Genomic DNA, 20,368 nt, shown 5'->3' on the forward strand with positions numbered 1-20,368 from the left:
CAAACGTTAGGCGTCGAGGCCCACAATGAAAGGTACATCAGTTGTTGGATACTGGAGGGTGAGGTCCAAAAATTGCCACTTAGTAAAGAAATGGCGTTGTTTCTCTTTTGAGGAAGATATGACTTTTGTTTAAGTTTGGTCGGCACTTTGTGTCTTTTTCTTCTTCAAACCAGTTTCCATCACTGTCGCCGTCGGCGTCATCGATGTCTAAATAAAGGCCTAAAGAATATCGACTCTGCTAGTTCTTGATTGTTCAGATTTTGTCAAACCCGTGGTCACCTTGTACACTCCTAAGCTTAATTCATACTATTATTTGCAATTATGCAATCTCATGTTTCTTTTAGCAGAATAATTATGCAATCTCACCAAGGTTGGTGTAATTTTAGCTTAGAGGTTATGTATATGAAAGGGAGCCGAGATCGAATATCGATCGAAAGAGTTCAAAATTTGACCGAAATATTACAGGGAAAAAAATGTGATTACATAGTGTCAATCCCCGTGACGCGGGAGATTATCGTAGATGTAACAGTGGTTAGTAGCTTGTTTTTGTCAGAACCTTTTGTCTGCACTTAACCGCTAACTCTGTTAATAGTCAAAGTAAGTAACGATGCATTGTTTTCCAAAACCTACCAAAAGGTGCTCATAGGGGGTAGGGTGTGCCTGCGTGTACGAGCGTGCGCGTGTCTGATACTATGTTTCGCAAAAAATAAATTAACAAAGCAGAAAAAACGGGAAAGAAAGGAGGAAGAACAATGGTAAGCAGAGCAAGGGAACGGTAAACAATGGGAAAGAAAAGTAATTATCTGAGGGGGTGGGCGATGGCGGCGGCGCGCATTCGGCTTGCTTCAGTGTTTGTGGTCTACAGATCTGGATATAATTTTTATTATTTATGACTGCCGTGATCGAAGACGAATAGATGAGAAGTTTTCTTAATATAGCTTGTTTTTTTTTTTCAGAACCTTCCATCAGCACTCAACCACTAACGCTGGTAATAGTCAAAGTCAAATAACGGTGCATTTGTTTCAACCTCAATTAGTAACAACAAAATGGAGAAAAAAATGGTGAAAGAAAAGGGCAAGCAGAGCAAGGCAACGCTGGAAGCAAAGCGGCCCCGTTCCTCGCGTGCGTGCGTGCGTGCAAGACCAGCGAGAGAGAGAGAGAAGAAGCCGCCGCGCAGCCGCCTCCGGTCTCTCCTCCTCTCCCCCTTCCTCCGGCCGCCGCCCGCCGGTCCACCGCCGCCTCCTCCTCCTCGAGAAGCAAGGCCGGGGCTCCCGGTGCCCGGACGCCCGCCCGTCCCGCCGCCGCCGCCCGCGACCCGGCCGCGCCGTCCTCGCCCCCAGTTCGCCCGGATCTCGGAAGAGGAGGAGGAGGAGCGAGCTCTCTAGGGTTCCGCGGCGGTCCCGGTTCCTGCGCCCCGTCAGGTACGGCGAAAAATCTCATCTTTCTCTCTGGCGTGCTCCGGGGGGATGTGTCGGGCGCCGAAATGGCTTGGCGAGAGCAGGGGGGCTCCTCCCGCTCGCGGCGGTTGCTATCGCCGTGGGATGGACGGAAGCCGGTGGTTTCCTCCGCGGAACGCGGCGGGGGAGTAGTTGCGGCGGCGCTGGTTGGGTTGGTGGGGATTGACTGGTTCTGCAGGGGAACGCGGCGTGCTTCTCCCCACTGGAAATTGGAGATGCAGGCTGGCTGGTCATGGCGGCGGCTCTCAGGGGAGCTTGATTCATGCGTGTTGCTGATGCTATGCTGATTCATTTTGGGTGGAGACTGACTAGTGGATTTGTGTAGGGTTGGACCGGTGGTGTTGTGATGCGACTATGCCACTCCATGCATTTCGATGCACTCTATCAGCTTAGGAGTGTGCACTTTTACACATTTAGGAAGCACGAACCTGAACTAGCCGATTGCATCGCTTCATAATCATAGGGCTGCACAGGTTAGATCACAAGCAACTAGATGCGACGCACGCCATTACAATTCTAGGTTTGCAGGCTACACCTGGCACTGCAAACCTAGGTCCTGCTCCCATGGTGGGCTAACTCTGTACCTGTAACCTGCATCGCCTTCACAATAAACCTGCCGTTGTTTGGTGCCGTTGTTTTGCTCCCAATGACCCTGCCCATTGTCGCCGTAGCATCCGAATTTTTTGCTTCTATTTCTTCCTATAATTCTGTTAAAATATCCGTGCAATGAGATTTTTGTCACCTCACTTTTGTTAAAATATCCGTGCAGGTCGTTCAACGTTTGGCCAATCTTATTAGGAGGAGACTGTATTTGTTGGTACTGTTCTTAGAACCAGACTTCATTTGGGATCGGATTTCAGATGTGACAAATGCCCACCAAGGTGGCTGCTTCAGATGTCATCAGAGTAAGCACTTCAAGTGCCCCCAGCACATCGAGCCACGGTTCCGCGCAAGATGACTATGAATCGTCAGGCGACGTGTATGTGTGGGGTGAAGTTATCTGTGAAAGCTCTGCCAGGGCTGGTTCTGATGCGGTAATCAAGTCGGCTGTGAGGCAGGATGTCCTGCTACCGAAGCCTTTGGAGTCCCATTTAGTTCTTGATGTGTATCATGTGGACTGCGGGGTCAAGCATGCTGCTTTGGTCACCAAGAATGGGGAAGTCTTCACATGGGGTGAAGAGTCTGGAGGACGGCTTGGTCATGGATCACGAGAAGATTATGCTCGCCCCAGCCTTGTCAATTCATTAGCGGTTTCCAACGTGGATTTCGTTGCTTGTGGGGAGTTCCATACCTGTGCTGTGACAACAGCTGGGGAACTGTATACCTGGGGAGATGGAACACACAACATTGGGCTTTTGGGCCATGGTACTGACATAAGCCACTGGATTCCTAAAAGGATTTCAGGAGCACTGGACGGTCTGCAAGTTGCTTATGTTTCTTGTGGAACCTGGCATACAGCCTTGATTACAACAAGTGGCCAGTTATTTACCTTTGGTGATGGTACTTTTGGAGTTTTAGGCCATGGAAACCGAGAAAGTATTTCATGTCCGAGGGAGGTCGAGTCTTTATCGGGGCTGAGAACAATTGCTGTCGCCTGTGGTGTGTGGCACACTGCAGCTGTTGTAGAAGTTATAGTGACTCAGTCTAGTTCAAGTTTATCTTCTGGAAAGCTCTTCACATGGGGAGATGGCGACAAACATCGACTTGGTCATGGTGACAAGGAACCACGAGTTAAGCCGACATGTGTGGCTTCACTCATTGATTACGATTTTCACAGGATAGCATGCGGCCATGGCCTTACTGTGGGTCTGACAACATCTGGACAGGTTTGGAGCATGGGTAATACTGTTTATGGCCAGCTTGGAAATCCTCGCTCAGATGGTAAGCTCCCATGTTTAGTCGAAGAGATTATGGGTGAACAGGTTGTTCAAGTTGCTTGTGGTTCCTACCATGTTGCGGTTTTAACAGTTAAGAGTGAAGTTTTTACATGGGGAAAAGGAGCCAATGGAAGGTTGGGCCATGGAGATATAGACGACAGGAAAATACCTACGCTGGTTGAAGCCTTACGAGACAGAGCTGTTCGGCACATTTCCTGTGGTGCGAACTTCACAGCGGCCATATGCCAACATAAGTTGATGCCAGGAGCGGAGCAGTCGCAATGCACCTCATGTAGGCAACCATTTGGGTTTACCCGGAAGAGGCATAACTGCCATAATTGCGGACATGTCCATTGCAATGCGTGCACTTCGCGAAAGGTGTTGAGGGCAGCGTTGGCTCCCAATCCTGGAAAGCCTTACCGTGTTTGTGATTCTTGTTTTCTGAAACTGAACAATGCCATTGACTCCAGTGCAATTAATAAGAGGAAAGATACCGTGCCTCGCTACTCAGGTGAAAGCAATTCTGATAGTACTAAATTAGCTAAAGCAATTATCCCTAGTAATTTGGATATGATTAGAAGTTTGGATAGCAAGGCAGCAAAACAAGGGAAGAAAACAGACGCTCTTTCATTTCTTCGGTCTCCTCAAATGAGTTCACTTCTTCAGTTGAGGGATATTGCTTTATCTGGTGGGCCTGATCTGAACAGACCAGTTCCAAGACCAACTCGCACACCAGCAGTTCGATCGGTAAATACTTCCAGGGCTGTCTCCCCTTTCTCTCGTAAGCCTAGTCCGCCACGTTCTACCACACCAGTTCCGACAACTCATGGCCTTTCTATTGCGAAAAGTGCTACTGATAATCTTACGAAAAAGAACGAGATGTTAAATCAGGAAGTTGAAAGACTCCGCGGACAGGTATCTCATAATATTCATATGTCAGTATGTAGGCTTGGTTTTTAGTCTGTTAGTTAACAGAATCCTAATTTATGCATCTTGTTAGGTCGACAGTCTGAGGCACCGGTGTGAGGCTCAAGAACTTGAGCTACAGAAGTCTGCTAAGAAAGTACAAGAGGCCATGACTCTGGTTGCAGAGGAGTCTGCGAAGTCCAAAGCTGCTAAGGAAGTCATAAAAGCCCTAACAGCACAGGTAATATTGCCTGAGCACCTTAAAAACACATGATTCAGTAATTAACTGTTATGTAACTGCAGTATCCCATGCTTATAAATTCGTCGGTTGTTAAGGTTGACAAGAGATAAACATGTTAATGGTGCTGTGGTGGAGCTTCGACATTGAAAGAGAAGACATATCTTTAACATTGAAAGAACAATTGTTTTAGTGTTGTCAGATTATACCCATTTAATCTTAAAAACTAGTGATACAATATAAACTTTTGTATAGTTAGTACTACTTCCATTGGCTCTGTTTCTGAAATCTGTTCTCTACTTATTATTGAATCTGCCTTTTTCCGTGGCTTTTGTAGCTCAAGGACATGGCTGAAAGACTGCCTCCAGATGATGGCAACGATGCAAAGCAGTCACAGTTCCCAAATGGAATCGAGTCTCATGCTTCCATTTACTCTAGCATGGATTTGGATTCAGTTCACCAGTCACGGAATGAGTCTATCAATGCATTGAACGTGCCTAGCCTGAACACTGGACGATCCTTGCACCCAAATGGAATCTCAGGTCAGCAGAGATCGCCGGGTGTTAATGAAAACAATGAAGTGAGTGCTCACAGACACAGGGTTTCAAGCCCCCATGACGGCGCACTTTCGAATCGAAGAGCGCACAGCAGTAGTGATGAATTATTCGCCTCAAGCCGCAGAGCGGCTGATAGTGCTAGCATGGATACTATGTCCCTCCAAAATGGCGAGGATGGTTACAGATCTCGAGGTACGTTGTCACTGTCCAGTCCCGAAGTTAAGGCCGAATGGATTGAACAGTATGAACAAGGTGTATACATAACACTGACGACGCTTCTTGATGGGACTCGGGATCTCAAGAGGGTACGCTTCAGGTAATTTGATATTCTTCTCGGCTTCTCTCCTAAATACTACTGTCATGCCCTGTCTTGTTTCATTCATTAATAAATATGACATGGTAGGTTATAACAATTCACTCTGAGAATAGAAGGCTGTTTGTTCGTTCCTGATTCAGTTGTCTAATCACCACACGTGTCCAGTGTTTTTGTCACACAACTAACTCGGTCGGTTAATCAGCACTGCAGTTGCTGCCAACCTACTCTGCTAAAGGCACAAAGCTCGTGGCAGGATCTCATTGAGAACCATGACATATTCAGGTCCTCTAATTTTGCCTGCTCCTCACCTCCTTTTTTTTTTGAATTCCTATCCAGCCGAAGACGGTTCGGCGAGCATCAAGCGGAGAGCTGGTGGAACGAGAACCACGACAAGGTCTACGAGCGGTATGGCGTGAGGAGCTCCGAGCGGGTGTCGTCGGCCGCGTCGACCCGGTCAGCTCGGTGACTTGAGGACCGACCTGCTCTGCCCCGGCAATCATCGGATATCGCATGAGCTTCCGGGAAGGCCTCAGTTTTGCTCCTGTAACTCCGATGAATCGTTTTCTTGTTTCGCGATCAGTTCATCCGTTGAGGCAAGCAGGCAAGCAGGCAGAGGCATGCAGGGGCTTTGTAGCGCTGCCCTGATGTAATGTAAATATAGAGGTGACAATTATTAGTGTGGGAAAGAGGATGTGTTCATCAGAGCCTGGAACCACTCCTCTTTCCCCAATTCTGTAGCTAATTCATGTTGTAAAATCCGCAGAAATTCTTCAGTCGTCATCTGCAGAAGTTTCTCCATTTGCAACTGTTTGTACGTGCTGACGTGGCGTCGAGCAGAGCTAATATACATGATGATGATGATGTTGTGGTGCAATATTGTCTGATACAGTTGTGATATCATGTTGATGCATGTTGTGGTGCAACAATTCTGATACCACCATTTCTCTGGCATCTACCAAAATTCTGGCCATGAATCATGTGGAAAGGGTTAGTATCAGGTAAAGTGGCATCATGCGTGAATTTAATCAGGGACAAAATGTTTACGAAGATAAATAGAAAAGTCGACATTTTAGCTAATAATGCCTTCTATCATTTTTTGGGGATCTTTAGTTAACATTCCTATTATTATTATTATTATTATTATTATTATTATTATTATTATTATTATTATTATTATTATTATTATTATTATTTTTGCTTATACCAAGATTTGATTTTAAATTTTATGTCGCTCTTGATTATTATTTAGGGGTTGATGTCGTGGTATCGCTGTTGCAAATAATTTTTGTGTTCTGAGTTGCTAAATGCAATTGTCATGGATATTTGTCTGATTTCTGTCATTTTCAACTTTTGACACTGTGGTCCTACCCGTGTTCACAAACAAACAAAAATGTGAAAGGGTACTGCAAGATATTCAAACGAATGATTTGAATTTGAATGCAAGTACACGATTTTCAAACGGAGGGTTAATTCGAAATGCAAAATTTTGAAATAAAAGCAAAATTTCAGCGATCAATGCCTTATATTTCTGTTCTTTTATTTGGCATCTTTCGTTAACACTTTTTTATTTGCTTATACAAAGAAATGTTTTCATATTTATATGGCGATAGATCAGTAAAAAAAGGTTCATAATTATCCGCCGATTATTATTTAAGAGTTGATATCATGGCATCACTGTCGCAAGTAAAATTTGGCGTTTCGAATGGTTAAATGTAATTGTCGTAGATAGTTGTCTGATTTCCGTCATTTTCAACCTTTGACGACCGCGTTCACAAACAAACAATAATGTGGAAGGGTGCTGCCGAATTTTCAAACGGACAATTTTAATTCGGATGCAAGCACATCGTTTTTCAAATCAAAGGGTTTAAATTCGAACTGCAAGTTTTTGAAATAAATAAAAGGCATCTTGGTTAATAATCAGAAGATACCACGCACGCGCAGCATTATCCTCCCGAATCTCACTCCACCTCCTCTCCGGATCCCCCCGCCCGCCTCCACCGAACCCCCCGCGGCGCCGCCGGCGAGATGCCGCCGGCGAGACGCCCGAGGGAGCCGCTCTCCCTCTCGCTCCCGGGCGCCGGCGGCCGCTCGCAGGACTTCCCCTCGCTCTTCTCCGACCTCACCTCGCTCCTCCTCCACCACTCCCCCGCCGCCGCCGCCACCCCCCACGGCCGCGCCCCGGTCTTCTCCTCCTCCACGCTCTCCATCCCCGCCCCCGCCGCCCCGGCGCAGGCGCAGGCGCAGTCCCAGCCGCAGGCGCCGACGCCGCTGGAGCGGGCGGCCATCGGGGCGTGCGCGGGGGCGGCGGCGGGGGCCTTCACCTACGCGGCGCTGCTGCCGCTCGACGCCGTCAAGACGCGGCTCCAGGCGGGGGCCGCCTCGCGCGGCTCCTGGCAGGTGTTCGCCGACATCCTCCGCGCCGACGGCCCCCTCGGCCTCTACCGGGGCCTCTCCGCCGTCATCCTCGGCTCCGCCACCTCCTCCGCCATCTACTTCGGCACCTGCGAGCTCGCCAAGTCGCTGCTGCGCCCGCACCTCCCCCCGTTCCTCGTGCCCCCGCTCGCCGGCGCCAGCGGCAACATCTCCTCCTCGGCCATCATGGTGCCCAAGGAGCTCATCACGCAGCGCCTCCAGTCGGGCGCCGCCACGGGCCGCTCCTGGCAGGTGCTGCTCCAGATCCTCCAGGCCGACGGCTTCTTCGGCCTCTACACGGGGTACGCAGCCACCCTGCTCCGGAACCTCCCCGCCGGCGTGCTCAGCTACTCCTCCTTCGAGTACCTCAAGGCCTTCGCCCTCAGCAAGAGCAACGCCGCCAACCTGACGCCGGGGGAGAGCGTGCTGTGCGGCGCGCTCGCCGGCGCGATATCCGCGGGGCTCACCACCCCGCTCGACGTTGTCAAGACCCGGCTGATGACCAGGGTGGGCGCCGCCCAGGGGAGCCGCACGGTGGTGGGCACCATGCAGGAGGTCATCGCCGAGGAAGGCCTGATGGGTCTGTCCCGGGGGATCGGACCGAGGGTCCTGCACAGCGCCTGCTTCGCTGCGATTGGCTACTGCGCCTTCGAGACGGCCAGGCTCATGATCCTCAAGTCATACCTTGAATCGTGCGAGAGGAAGGCCGCTGCCGAGACCAAGACCGGAGTTGCCGCTGCCTGAGTGTGTATGATTCCTTTCCTTCTTTCAGGAAGGTAATCGCTTGTTCTGGGTAGTGTGCACTTTTCTTGTAGCTACCTAGCTATGATATTATGCAGATGATGTACCAGCCAGATGTATTTGCTTTAGTGTCATTTAAATTCAGTTATAGAGTTGTTTGAAGGATACAACAAGTAATAATATGAAACAGTTGTGAATCTCTCATTTGTTTTGATTAGTGGTTACTTATTTGCGGCATACATTTTCAGGTCGGTGTTTTCAGTAACATTCCATCTCTCTCTCTCTCTCTCTCTCTCTCTCTCTGTGTGTGTTACGTGTATGTGAAGCGTGTGTGTGATTACAATGAAAGCTCACAAACCTTAACTTTTGGTGTTCGCCACTAACTCAAAGCATTCATGGTGTTTTTGAGTGCTACTGCTCAGAAAAAATATCACAGTTATAAAATGTTCTCAAGCATAACATATATAAGTTTGTGGACACTAAGACCACAGAAATTCATGTATGCCAGGTTTTGTTTCCTAATGTTCAGAAATAGCATCACAGTCGTAGAATAATTTCAAGCACACCGAATCATACAAGTTTATGGACATCAGAGTCCACATAAATCGTGTATGCCAGATGAGGTCATTTCAGTGGGTTAGACATTGCACTACTGCAAGCGCATACAGTTCGATGCGAATGGACACGCTATAGTTCATCACTGGAAGTACTTTCTGCAGAATGAACTTGCTTCATGTGGGTAGTGAATCCTGATCATGTTCTCTAGGCACTTCTTGTAGGAGAAATCTGTAGGAGGGCCATCTGAGGATGCGACGTACAAGCACCTGGAGCTATGGAACTTTTGATGCTTAGCAACCTGCAAGCAGGGGAAGAAATTTCATCAAGTTTCAATTTTGGGTTTTGGTTCTTGTGATGCATCGGAAGACTGAAAGGTATGCTGCTTACCATTATGTAATTGTTATTCCCTGCCATCTTCTTTTCCTTCTCTGGGTGGTACATGAGAATATTTTCAACAATGAACTTCTCATCATCTCCAGAAAGCTTGATGCCATCCCTGCAAAGTATGGGAATAGATGGACTGCGAGTAAGGATTACGAACATAGAGAAGAAGCCACTTGTGGTCTACAAGAGAAGGTGCACTTTTCAATCATTGCAGTTACTTGGACTTTGTGATGTTCAAACTTAAATCAAACAGTCATATCATCATTTACTTGAAGAAGTGTAGCTACTTTTCATTACTTTGTGTCTTTTTAGAGTTGCAATGGGCTAGATATTATACCTTGATTCACGGATGATCCTCTTTACTTCTTTCATGATTGGATCAACTTGTGCATGGATCTGCTGTTCCGCTAGTGTAAAGTTTGAACTCCCTTGTTGTCCACTATTGCTACCTCCCCGGTTTGGTCCCTTTGATCTCCATGCTGGTCCTCTGCCACGGCTTGGGCCAAGATTGCCGGTCTTGATGTTCCGTCCACCATAGTTGGATGGTCCTGAAATGTGGAAGTTCGGGGCGCTTGTGGTATTGACTCTTTGGGCTTTCCACCTACTGTTACCTCCACGGTGTGATCCCTCTGATTTGCACACTGCACCTCTACCACCACCTCGACCTCTACCAACATTATTGGTCTTTCTACTCCATCCACCAGAGCTAGATGGACCTGTAATGGCAAAGTTGCCCTGGCTTGCCACATTTGCTTTCTTCCAACTTGGGTCATCTTCTTGTGTTGCATCTGAGGTCCAATTACCATCTCGCTGCCTTCTCTGATACACTTTCGTGGTAGATCTGCTCTGGTTCCATCCACTAGTGCCACTTGTTGGCCCTGTAATGGCAGTGTTGCTCGGGCCTGCCACATATGCTTTGTTCCAACTTGGGTTACCATCTTGTTGCATTACATCTGAGCTCCAATTACTATTACGTTGCCTTCTCTGATAAACTTTCGTGGTAGAACTGCTCTGGTTCCATCCACCAGTGGCACTTGACTCTGTGGCGACATGTTTACCATGTTGCCAATTTGCAGCTGGCACCTTTTGGTGCCCTTGTTCAGCCCTCCAACCTTGAAGATCATGCAACAGGAGATTTGCTTTTGGCCTGTCTGTCCAAGAGATTGGACTGTTTCCTCCCAAACATAAGACTCCATCCTCTTCGATTTCATCTTCTTCAAGGTTGTCAACATCATACAAGCAGGAACCGTATGGAACAATTATATTATCTTCAGTGGCTCTTGTTGTTTCTACGTCTGTGAGGAATTCATATAAACCATACCCTCCAAGGTTCTCATTGCCTGCTAACTGTAGAAGACCAAGAGGTTCAGAGAAGGGAGAAAATAATTGCGTGATGCACACATGTGAGAAAATAGGCAGGTGAAATGTTCGTTGTACCATGTTCTCATCATTCCAGTGGATTTTGAAGGCTGAACCGGTCCCAATTGGTGCAGGATTGCCCCAAGAGCAGGTAGACACAACACTATCCAACTGATCAGAATAGACCTTCTCTGCACCCTCCTCGAAGCATTGCAATGGCCTCTGAAACATGTTTTTCTCGGTGTTTTAATCAATGCCAACGCTTGCTCATCAAAATGGGGGGTTCAAAACAAAATGAAATGGAGAACTTACAGCGAGTGTAGCCTTCATGAAGGGTGCCTGTATCTTGAGGGCCTTGAATGTGGCCTTGTAACCATAGCTGTTGAAGCCATGCAAGTTACCTGTGCAGGTCATGCTGCTTGCAACAGTAGTCAGGTGTTCTTCAAGAACTGATTTTGTAACCATTCCAACTGCCTTGGAAAGGTGCTGGAAGGATGGTCGAAAGCATAAAAAGAAGAAAGTAGAACATGAGTAATGCTTTAATAGAAGCTACTAAATTCATCATAAAGGTAAAAAGGCAAGAACTAGCTGGACCTGTGTGACTCGACCAAAGGCAGAGGAAATTCCAAACCCTTCCCGAACTCCTTGGATGCTGTAGGGCACAGACCTGGTAGTGTCGATCAGATCCATCACAGGGATGCATGCATCCATTGCTGTTCCCCAGACATCACCACTCTCCCCAGTTGAGTCTTTATCCATTGTGATTACCAGCGCCAGTTCGCCCTTCTGCTCTGTACCGGAGTTCTGGACCCAACACGTGTCTTGTGGTTCAACCCATATTATGTTCACCTCCTGAACTCGTGGATCACCTGGGAGAAAAATGCAAGAGAACATCTGTTTAGTAAGCAGAATTGCATAAGCACTATCAACATATTCATCTGGATTTTCTATATGCATGATACCTAGTATGACTGAACTTTTGGTTTACCTTTTATGATTGTGTCCAGGAGTATAGGAGAAATGGTATTGGCCATCAACTGGACAACTCGCGTAGAAGATTCAGATTGTGTGGTGACACTTTTTGTCAGGAAAAACTGCAAACAGGAGACCTGTTCTTCGTCATCTGCATCCTGGTAGCACATATATTCGCTGCAAAGAAGAAATGTCAGATTATGTTCAGAAATTAGAGAATAGACCATTTAAAGCTCATGCTTGATTTTCTCAATGTAGCATGCCAAAATCCCAATGAAGGACATTATTCAACTTAAGTTACCAAATAAACAACTAAAATCTTAGCGGATCTGAAAATTAAATCCAACCATTGGAATATTCTTTCAGAAGAATATGAAAATAAAGCCTCCTGTACTATTTCAAGGTTAAAACAATAAAAGATTGTAGCACCTTGAGATCACAACTCTCTTCATAAGTTGATTCACCTGCCCCTTCTTCTTTCCGCATCTATATATTTCTTCCTGGCATTTCTGAAGAATACCTTGCATACTTATGTTCATTTCATCCAGTTGCTTCTGTAAGGGCACAAAATGATTTCTTCAACATATAGTCTTGATGATAATGCTGAAAAACAATTATACTATTTGAAAAGTAGGAGAAAAGGAAAAATACCTTGTCAAGGTGAATGTGGCCAACAAGACAATGTGTTGCTTGAATATTTTGTTGTTGATAACTGAAACAAGACAATGATTGTGAGCCTAGCACAGTATACACTGAAATGTAAGAAGTAGTTACTTGTGATTTGATTTTGGCTTATAACTTTATAACACAGTGTAAAGCTGAACTGGACTGATCTAAGATTCCAAGTTCAATACGATGTCAAGAAACAAAAATTTGCTAGTCTTGTTCATGTTTATGATTCACTCATGTGAAACTAATACTAAAGTGCATAGTTTGGGAAAATAGTATGTAACTTGGGGCAGAAGGAACATTGTAGTATGATAAATAATTATGGAAGTATGAACGGTACATACTGGATTGAGAACTCAGTAGCACAGTCTTCTACTTTGGTCCTCTTTAAGCAGGCTTGAACTGCGAGCGATGCTCTTTCCATGCAAAAATTATTGCCGCAGGAGCATTTGTTCAGATACAAAATTATTTTTTGGTCATTTTCATTCCTAGAGCCAGCTCTTGTAAGTAGTACTTCCTGTAAATGCAACAATCAGAAGTCAGAACATATGGACCGAAGTCGTAGATGTAACTGACCAAATGAGCCTCTCACCTTCATTGAGTCCCATGAGGCCATGTTATTCTGATTTGGGTCTAACACTGCCTTGTATGCAGCATTCGTAACTGCAGTGGCTGCCAAGATACCAACGGGATCTCCTGGTGTCACAGAACTGGATGAGTCTGTCGAGTCAAACTTGACAACTGAATTTCCGCATGAGTTTCTTATGGTTCCATCATAGCATGCTACAACATCTCGGAGCATTGCCATCATGTTCTTGAAGAGAACGCCCGGCTCCACAAGTCCTTTAGATGCGCGTATTGTCTTCTCCCTTGCAGATATTGAATGGAGTAGGTCCTCATATGGGTTCAGTCCATTGCAAAATGAGTTCCTGACAAAACCATGTGCCTCCAAAGGATGGCAACCATTGGTGCTGCTGCCGCACTTGCTTAGCGACTTGGATACGCAATCCTCTACCAAGCTGCCAGAATATAATCTTCTGTTGCGCTGCAGCTGATGTCCCAAGAAACCAATCTGCTCCACTACTTTGGTCATGGCTGAATCTCTCTTTTGGTCAACCAAGAAGCGAATGTCAGAAGAAGTAATGAAGTCCACAATTGGTTTCCGTAACTTGTCAAGATCAAGTGTCTGATGCTGTATTGTCTGTGGTATTGGATTCTGGACATTGAAGTCTCTCAGGCTTACGCTGAAACCATCAGTAAATAATGATTCCATTAGTAGGGGCTGCAGAAGATTCAGAAATTCTATGGCCTCCCTTGGATTCTTCATGGACAGAACTGATGAGATGGTAATAGTGCCAGCAACCAAGTCTCTGATTAATATTTTATTTTTCTGTGGTAGTACCGTCTCTAGAATCTGAGCGAAACTCCACTCTGGTCCACCTGATAGTCGCTTCTTGGGAATCAACCCTGCCGTGAACATTGCATTTATAAGTTCATTGGCCTCCATTCTGGAATACTTTCTAGCAGACATTTTCTTTAAAGCTAGTAAGCAATCATTCTTGAGCTGAAAATTCAGCTTTGCATTGTGAGAGCTGACCAGCTGCTTCTCCACCGTGAAGAGCTCTATAGCTTCAGCCCTTGCTGACACTGACCTTGGGAAGAAAATGTGGACGCAGTCGCCATCGAAATCTGCCCCAAGTGGTCCACATATGAGTGGGTTGATCTTGATGGTGTGATCAGTATGTACACGGACATACATTGCTTGGACTGAGTGCTTGTCTGTGCTTGGTGGCCTGTTGACAAATACCGCATCTCCATCCAGAATTCTCCGGTTGACCGTTTCACCAACCTTCAGTATGGTCCGTTTCTTATTTGCTTTCCCCACATCCAAGGAGTGCGTGACGGACTTAGCATCTTCATGTGTCAGGCAAAGACCTCTATCCATCATGCCTTGCAGCTGAGCAATATTGTAGTCTTTCACACGCTCTTGTACTGACATTCGCCTTGCTACTTCATCAGGCACTCCTACCACATTCATAGGAATGTATGGGTCACCTGTGATCACACCACGGCATGAGAAGCTTGAGCTCTTGCTGATGCAGAGTGCCTTCATCTTTTGCTGCCATTGTTTTGTTGCAGGCAGACTTTTAAAGGTGATATCTTGAGGACCCTATGAAAGATACATGGCACCAGATATGAACACACAGTTTTGATCAAGTAGATAAGATGCATTTCATTTGCATATTATCTACATACCCTTGCTGTTCCTGCATGCTTGATGTAGTCAGCAATGGCAAGCTGAAGATCATCTGCTTCCACCTCATGTTCTTTGAAGGTTGGGGGGCCAACCCTTGAGTTGTTGATTCTATGTACGTTGAGTATGATTTTCCTCAGCAGGTTTGTGGAGGCATCCTAAAGAATGGAGAAAAAAGTCAGGAGTGACGGTGAAACGAAGGAAATTCTGATGCAACCAAAAGTATATGAGTGATGAGTCTCAAAAGGTACTTACCGGAGAGCACATGATTGTTTCATCTAAAACATTGTAAGCGCGGAGGCAGTTTGGTGGAACAGGGAGATTGCTCATCACAAATCCATCCTGAAGAATATATCCCTTAGCAGCAATCTGCCTTCTTGTTTTTTCAGAGATCTTCTCCATTATTTTCTGAACCTAAGAAACAGAAGAACAAAATGTGAGTATCTCTAGCACCTATTAGTTCTTGAAGTATTCATTAATTTCTCTTGTCATAACCATTTCTAATGCAAAGCAGAGCAACTAAGTTCTGAGACTTTTGTTCTACATCCTCCTCCCTTGCAGGGTGGCTTTTGCCACAAGAGCAACAAGTCTCTGTCTAGTACTAGTACCTCTTCTGCGAATAAACGACGGCAGTGAGAGCTGCCCTTCGTGTGAAAGCCAAATTGATCGAGGAAGCTCCAAAATCCCTCTTCCAGTTCTTTCCTGGATGGCACTCTCAGCTCCAAGGTAAGGGCTCCATTGGATTTCTTGACTTTTGCAACATGGATTGGTGGGAGATCCTGGAAGAAGATGAATGCAGAATTCGACAAAGGAAATAATAGTGGCTGGTTAGTTAGAGGGATTAAGGGAAAAAATACTCCAAATAAAAAATTTGAACCATGGCAAGACATAATTAATTGGTGCTTGTACTGTACATATGGCATGCTCCTCAGAAACTAAAACCAGAAACTAACATTAGCCACCAATAACTTAACTAATAGTCTTAATTTAAATTTGAAATTTGAGTGGAGATTTGTACTGTTTGAGGGTTGGGTAATGTGGTGGAATTTAGCCATAACAGACGTCTAGGCTACTGCACAATGTGTGTTAAATAAAGCATGGCATTTGCTTCCTTTGGAGATAATTGATATTTTAGTTGCTGCATGCATTTTAAACTCTGCACCTGTTGCTTTTGAATTGGATCATACATCTTTCTGGGAAGATCCAAATTTCAAATTTCAGCACCTGTTATGCTAGTGTCACTTCCAAATTTCAGCTCATCGTCTTCTCTGACTGCTCTAGTGTTTAAGCTGAACTACCTGCACTTGTTTTGTATTTAGCTGCTTAACGCTATCTCTGCAGCAGCAACTTTTTGGAATTTTTTTTCATCATCGACGATTCAGTTACGATCTATCTAGCAGTAGATTCGGCTACCTTGAGATTTTCTCGGAGAATTAGAGTGAGCTACATATGAATGTGCATATTATGCATACCAACCCGACCTTACTAATGCAACTTAAAGGAGACTTGAACAGTTTGATCTCCTTCATCAGTTATCACTTAATTACCTGACAGTATGAACATGAGGTGAAGTTGCTCTCCTTTTCCACACTTTTCTGTTTCTGTTGCAAAGTACAGAAATTCCATGTTAATGCTAGCCACTACATCACTGACCATAGTATGCTTGGGCAGGGTTTAATTTCTGCATGTACCTTGCAGTTCTTGAACTGGAGGCAGCTGAAGCAGATCATGTTGAGTATCTTCGTCAGCTCGGTGATATGGCTTGGGTGGTAGACGGACACGGGCAGCTTGATGAACCCGAAATGACCTTCAGCCAGCCATGAGAAGACGAGTTATGTCAGAAAATAATAAATGAAGGTGCAGTATGCACATATATGGGCTGATTCAGAATCTTAGATCAAAGATTGCAGAACCTAACATGGATGTGCATGCAAAATTTCCAGGTGGGCAGAATCAATGTCATTACAACAATCTCTTTGTCAGCTCAGTTCAGGAACACACTATAAATCAGTCGAGATAAATGCTGCGGCATTGACTTTTATCAACAATGTCTTTGACAGTGTACAACAGTAAACTGAACGGCCAGGTGTGACCATTATCATATCGAACAGTTTATTATGTTCCTAGAAAGTGATCTAACCGAGGCAACTAAATTTTCTATCTTCCAGTAAACTGTCTAGCTGAATATTTTGCAGGTGGAATGAGATGCTGTTATTTCAGCCGAGTTTTTGGAGTATTGCCGAAAGCTTAGGAACAGGAGATACCTATCCTATCAGTTGAGACAAATGCTGACGCAGAACTGATTTTAGCAAGAATACTCTGACAATGTATAATACTCAAGTGAGTAGTCAGATCAGCTGTTATCATATCAAACTATTTGTGTTTCAACAGAGTGATCTTGCCTACTGTAGGTAAGTATTTGTGCTCGAATAAACTGAACTTTAGTTGAATATCGTTCAGTTTGGTTTTATCTAGTTTCAGGAACCTGAAAAATAATCTCAAGTTCGGTTCCAAACTACCTGTGCAGGATTATCACACACTGAACTAGGCAACTAGCTAGCCCACTAAGAAGTTTTATCTGCATGTTTGTAGACGTGAAGTGGCACTATTCATCGCTAAATTAAAGGGGCACACCACTGTTCGTAGGAACCTAGAAAATCAGGTGCGTCATGACCCAGATTTCTGTTTATTTTGTTCACAAAAACCTCTAAATAAACAGATCTTGTTTTGACTTGGAAGTCTCAGGCAATGCAGAAGTGTCAAACAGCTGCAGCTTACACTATCACACCCAACTTAATTACCTATGCTCCTGTAAACAGCTAGTTTAGTTTTGTCAAACTTGGATTTGGTTTCTAACTTGACACATGCTAAACTGTCAGAAAATTTTAGCCGCACGTTTGCAGACGTTTACTGATGCTTCTATTCTTTTTCTCCGTGCATGGATTAATTGATGGGCTAACCAAGGAAGCTACTGGCCGGGTTGATTTTGTAGCAGGTATAAAACAGAGAGGAGCCAGTGAGTCACCTTCACACTTGGCGAGGTCGGTGGCGCCGCAGGAGTCGCAGTGGCCGAGCTGCAGCGGCAGGCCCAGCGCCGGGTTCCCGGCCAGCTGGCTCGGGTGCGTCACCGGGAACTCCTCCTTCATCGGCTGCGCCTTCACCTGCAATGCATGCGACCATCAATGTGGTTAGTTAATCACCTGCTGTTCTGCTATGAAGAAGGAGGGGGAGGAGACGACGAAGAGGCCATGATTGGTTGGAGTGAAAGAGGAGAAGAAATGCTTGGCAATTACGTACGATCTCCTGGTTTGAGGCGACGGCGAGCCTGATGCTGGTGACGGTGCCCTCCGCGACGAACGCAGGGTCATCGCCGGCCTCCATTGCCGTCTCCATCGCCGGTGCTGTGGGCGAGCTGCACCGGTGGATGGATCGATTGGAAGAGAGTTGAGTGAGAGTGAGGGAGCGAGGGAGCTGGGTTGTGAGGGAGCTGGGTTGAGAGCTAGCCATCTTTCACTCACTGACCATGACCAGCACCCAACTGCAGTAGCACGCGTTAAGTGTATGTCTCCTAATATTTAAAAGAAAAGAAAAGGTGCCCCTGCAAAAAATGAGACCCAAAAGTGCTGTCTGTTTCTCTTCTAGTTTCTTCCATCTGTTTATCTGGTTCTCAATGATCTCGATTCTTCTTCTCATTTCAACAAGTGGGCTATTTCTTTTCTTTTTTTCAAAAAAAAATGCAGTTCACATACGGGGGTCGACATATGTTGGATAAATTAGCATTTTTTCTGACTGATTTAACCCATAAATATCTAAACAGGTAAACACATACGAAGTATAGAACTAGAACATCTATGAAAACAACAAGCACGCCTAGCACATGAATCAGCAAATGGTGGAAGGTTAGATCATACACACCAACAGGACAGGACAAGGCCGCGGTGGCAACAACATCGTTTTCCTCAGCCTTCTTCTTAGCTGCTTCGGATTTTCACCCATAACGATGTCGGAGAGGTGGGGGACATAGTAAAATCAGAGCACTTGCGCCTGAGATGCTCCTGAGGCCTTGTTCGGTTACACCCCTCCACAAGAGGATTGGAAGGGATTTGAGAAGGTTTTGACTTGCAGGGGACTAAATCCACTTCAATCCCTGCCAAACCCCCTTCGAATCCCTTTCAACCGAACACAGCCTAAATGGGTTCTTCATGAAGGGAGTACAAGCTAAAACCTAAGTCTGGAAGAACCACATTTTCCATAACACCACGAATCACCAAGAAAAGTATAATAAGCTAAGTTCATATACATACATACATACATACATACATACATACATACATACATAACATGTAGAATGCGTTCACTCCCTTTCCATCTTTACTAGTACGTACTACTGGTAATCTTGAACGGAAGCAGTTTTATTATTATGCGTTCTGACTTGTGAATACACAACATATGCATTTCACGGCAGGGTCATACATACTTGGGTTTTCGCTCGTACTTCCTCCATTTTTTGGGTCCACGTATTAGGGTTTGTCTTCGGTCAAACTTTATAAAATTTGACCAAATTTATATTAAAAATTATCAACATCTACAATATGAAACAAGTGTAATATGAAAATACATCTCATGATGAATCTAACTTTATAAAGCATTATAGTGCACCCAGAGGTGTGGTCTTCAGTCAAACTTCATAAGACTGATATTTTATTTTATTTTTGCGGGGTAGGGAAGCCGGTACATGCAAAATTGGATTTGCCCATAAAAGGCCTCAACCCTCACATAAGAAAGTGTCCTTCTGCTCCCGGATGCATGTGCACTTGGGATGAATAGTAAAACATGTTGTGCTTTGATCATGCATGTGGCAAAACAAGTTCCTTCCATTAAGATATGCTTAAGGCCTAGTTTGGCAACACAGTTTTCCCAAGACTATAGTAACCGAAAACCTCAGTATTCCAATGCGCGGGCAATGTGTACTTCAGTTTTTAGAAACCACATTTTTTTCTTAGTTTTAGCAAAACTATGAAGGTGTTTGGCAAATGCAGTTTTTCTCACTTTTCCCTGGTTTGACGGATTATCACATTGCTTGCATAGTCTAGAACCAAATTCAGTTGCACTCGACCTGAGCTTATGCATGCTAACGGCCGCCGCATGTAGCCTTGTGTAGATGCATCTACTCATCTCATGTACCAGTTTATCTCTTGTATCTCTGGCTGCATAGAATCGATCAGTGTATGACTGCTCCAATGATTGATCGATCTACCCGATGATCTAAGCCTCGTCAAGCATGTGTTTCCAGCCTGCGTTGTAGTGTTTTACGCCTGTATGATGATCATCAGGGCAGAGCTATGTGTATAGCTAAGGGGGCCATGGCCCCCTCCCCCAGCCCAATGCAAAATCATTGAAGGGATTTTTTCAGAAGACTTAGATGGAAGCAAATATTCTCATTTGGCCCCTCCAAAAATCCATACTATGCTGCATACGACTGTCTCAGGAAGTCAGGATCAATCAATCTACTCCCCAATCTAATCTACATGCTGCCCCCTTGTTGCATCGATGGTCAGTTTGGTGCATAAACTTGCAAAATACGTGTTTCTGGTCATCAAACTTGCATGGACGTGCAAATACAGTCACATTTCCCGTACACGGATGTATTCACTGCCTACATGGCATG

At 45.2% G+C, this 20,368-nt stretch overlaps 3 protein-coding genes across 26 annotated transcripts; 2 read left to right on the plus strand and 1 right to left on the minus strand.

Annotated features, from left to right (window-relative positions):
- Window positions 1-1,080: 1,080 nt before the first annotated feature.
- LOC125546242 (PH, RCC1 and FYVE domains-containing protein 1-like) lies at window positions 1,081-6,225 on the plus strand. 2 transcript variants are annotated; one of them, XM_048710433.1, is made up of 6 exons: window positions 1,081-1,421; window positions 2,227-4,249; window positions 4,335-4,481; window positions 4,816-5,227; window positions 5,338-5,351; window positions 5,688-6,225. In XM_048710433.1, exons 2-6 carry the CDS (start codon window positions 2,327-2,329, stop codon window positions 5,820-5,822), a joined length of 2,631 nt encoding a protein of 876 aa, XP_048566390.1. In that variant the 5' UTR covers window positions 1,081-1,421; window positions 2,227-2,326; the 3' UTR covers window positions 5,823-6,225. The 2 variants fall into 2 exon arrangements, with proteins under 2 accessions (XP_048566390.1, XP_048566389.1); XM_048710432.1 differs by having other exon boundaries at window positions 1,082-1,421; window positions 4,816-5,351.
- A 1,055-nt stretch (window positions 6,226-7,280) lies between these two features.
- On the plus strand, window positions 7,281-18,390 carry LOC125546244 (protein MITOFERRINLIKE 1, chloroplastic-like). Of its 22 annotated transcripts, XM_048710442.1 has the most exons (12): window positions 7,281-8,539; window positions 9,271-9,436; window positions 9,542-9,638; window positions 14,844-14,947; window positions 15,090-15,136; window positions 15,262-15,426; window positions 16,042-16,266; window positions 16,372-16,557; window positions 16,644-16,786; window positions 16,896-17,111; window positions 17,228-17,362; window positions 17,696-18,390. In XM_048710442.1, the coding sequence occupies exon 1, from the start codon at window positions 7,377-7,379 to the stop codon at window positions 8,505-8,507; it is 1,131 nt and encodes a 376-aa protein (XP_048566399.1). In that variant the 5' UTR covers window positions 7,281-7,376; the 3' UTR covers window positions 8,508-8,539; window positions 9,271-9,436; window positions 9,542-9,638; window positions 14,844-14,947; window positions 15,090-15,136; window positions 15,262-15,426; window positions 16,042-16,266; window positions 16,372-16,557; window positions 16,644-16,786; window positions 16,896-17,111; window positions 17,228-17,362; window positions 17,696-18,390. The 22 variants fall into 22 exon arrangements, 21 of the variants coding, with proteins under 21 accessions (XP_048566399.1, XP_048566393.1, XP_048566397.1 ...); XM_048710436.1 differs by having other exon boundaries at window positions 14,844-15,136; XM_048710440.1 differs by having other exon boundaries at window positions 14,844-15,136; window positions 16,399-16,557.
- Window positions 8,901-18,133, minus strand: LOC125546241 (DNA-directed RNA polymerase V subunit 1-like). Of its 2 annotated transcripts, XM_048710430.1 has the most exons (18): window positions 17,998-18,133; window positions 17,726-17,861; window positions 16,392-16,507; window positions 16,248-16,301; window positions 15,309-15,479; window positions 14,956-15,114; window positions 14,703-14,858; window positions 13,039-14,616; window positions 12,791-12,963; window positions 12,429-12,489; window positions 12,207-12,331; window positions 11,794-11,954; window positions 11,400-11,674; window positions 11,118-11,291; window positions 10,884-11,027; window positions 9,784-10,793; window positions 9,450-9,558; window positions 8,901-9,360 (listed from the first exon to the last, which is right to left on the minus strand). In XM_048710430.1, the coding sequence occupies exons 1-18, from the start codon at window positions 18,091-18,093 to the stop codon at window positions 9,202-9,204; spliced, it is 4,857 nt and encodes a 1,618-aa protein (XP_048566387.1). In that variant the 5' UTR covers window positions 18,094-18,133; the 3' UTR covers window positions 8,901-9,201. The 2 variants fall into 2 exon arrangements, with proteins under 2 accessions (XP_048566387.1, XP_048566388.1); XM_048710431.1 differs by lacking the exon at window positions 17,726-17,861 and having other exon boundaries at window positions 17,901-18,093.
- Window positions 18,391-20,368: the final 1,978 nt, after the last annotated feature.

The sequence above is a fragment of the Triticum urartu genome, chromosome 3 (genome assembly GCF_003073215.2).
Source record: "Triticum urartu cultivar G1812 chromosome 3, Tu2.1, whole genome shotgun sequence".
Lineage (NCBI taxonomy): Eukaryota > Viridiplantae > Streptophyta > Magnoliopsida > Poales > Poaceae > Triticum > Triticum urartu.

Coding starts and splice junctions, on each gene's coding strand:
- LOC125546242 (XM_048710432.1), top strand. CDS start 2,327: ATGCCCACCAAGGTGGCTGCTTCAGATGTCATCAGAGTAAGCACTTCA. Junction 4,482..4,815: donor TAAAAGCCCTAACAGCACAG/GTAATATTGCCT, acceptor TGGCTTTTGTAG/CTCAAGGACATGGCTGAAAG. Junction 5,352..5,687: donor CTCAAGAGGGTACGCTTCAG/GTAATTTGATAT, acceptor ATTCCTATCCAG/CCGAAGACGGTTCGGCGAGC.
- LOC125546241 (XM_048710430.1), bottom strand. CDS start 18,093: ATGGAGACGGCAATGGAGGCCGGCGATGACCCTGCGTTCGTCGCGGAG. Junction 14,617..14,702: donor AGCATGCAGGAACAGCAAGG/GTATGTAGATAA, acceptor TATCTTTCATAG/GGTCCTCAAGATATCACCTT. Junction 10,794..10,883: donor ACTGGAATGATGAGAACATG/GTACAACGAACA, acceptor GGTCTTCTACAG/TTAGCAGGCAATGAGAACCT.
- LOC125546244 (XM_048710436.1), top strand. CDS start 7,377: ATGCCGCCGGCGAGACGCCCGAGGGAGCCGCTCTCCCTCTCGCTCCCG.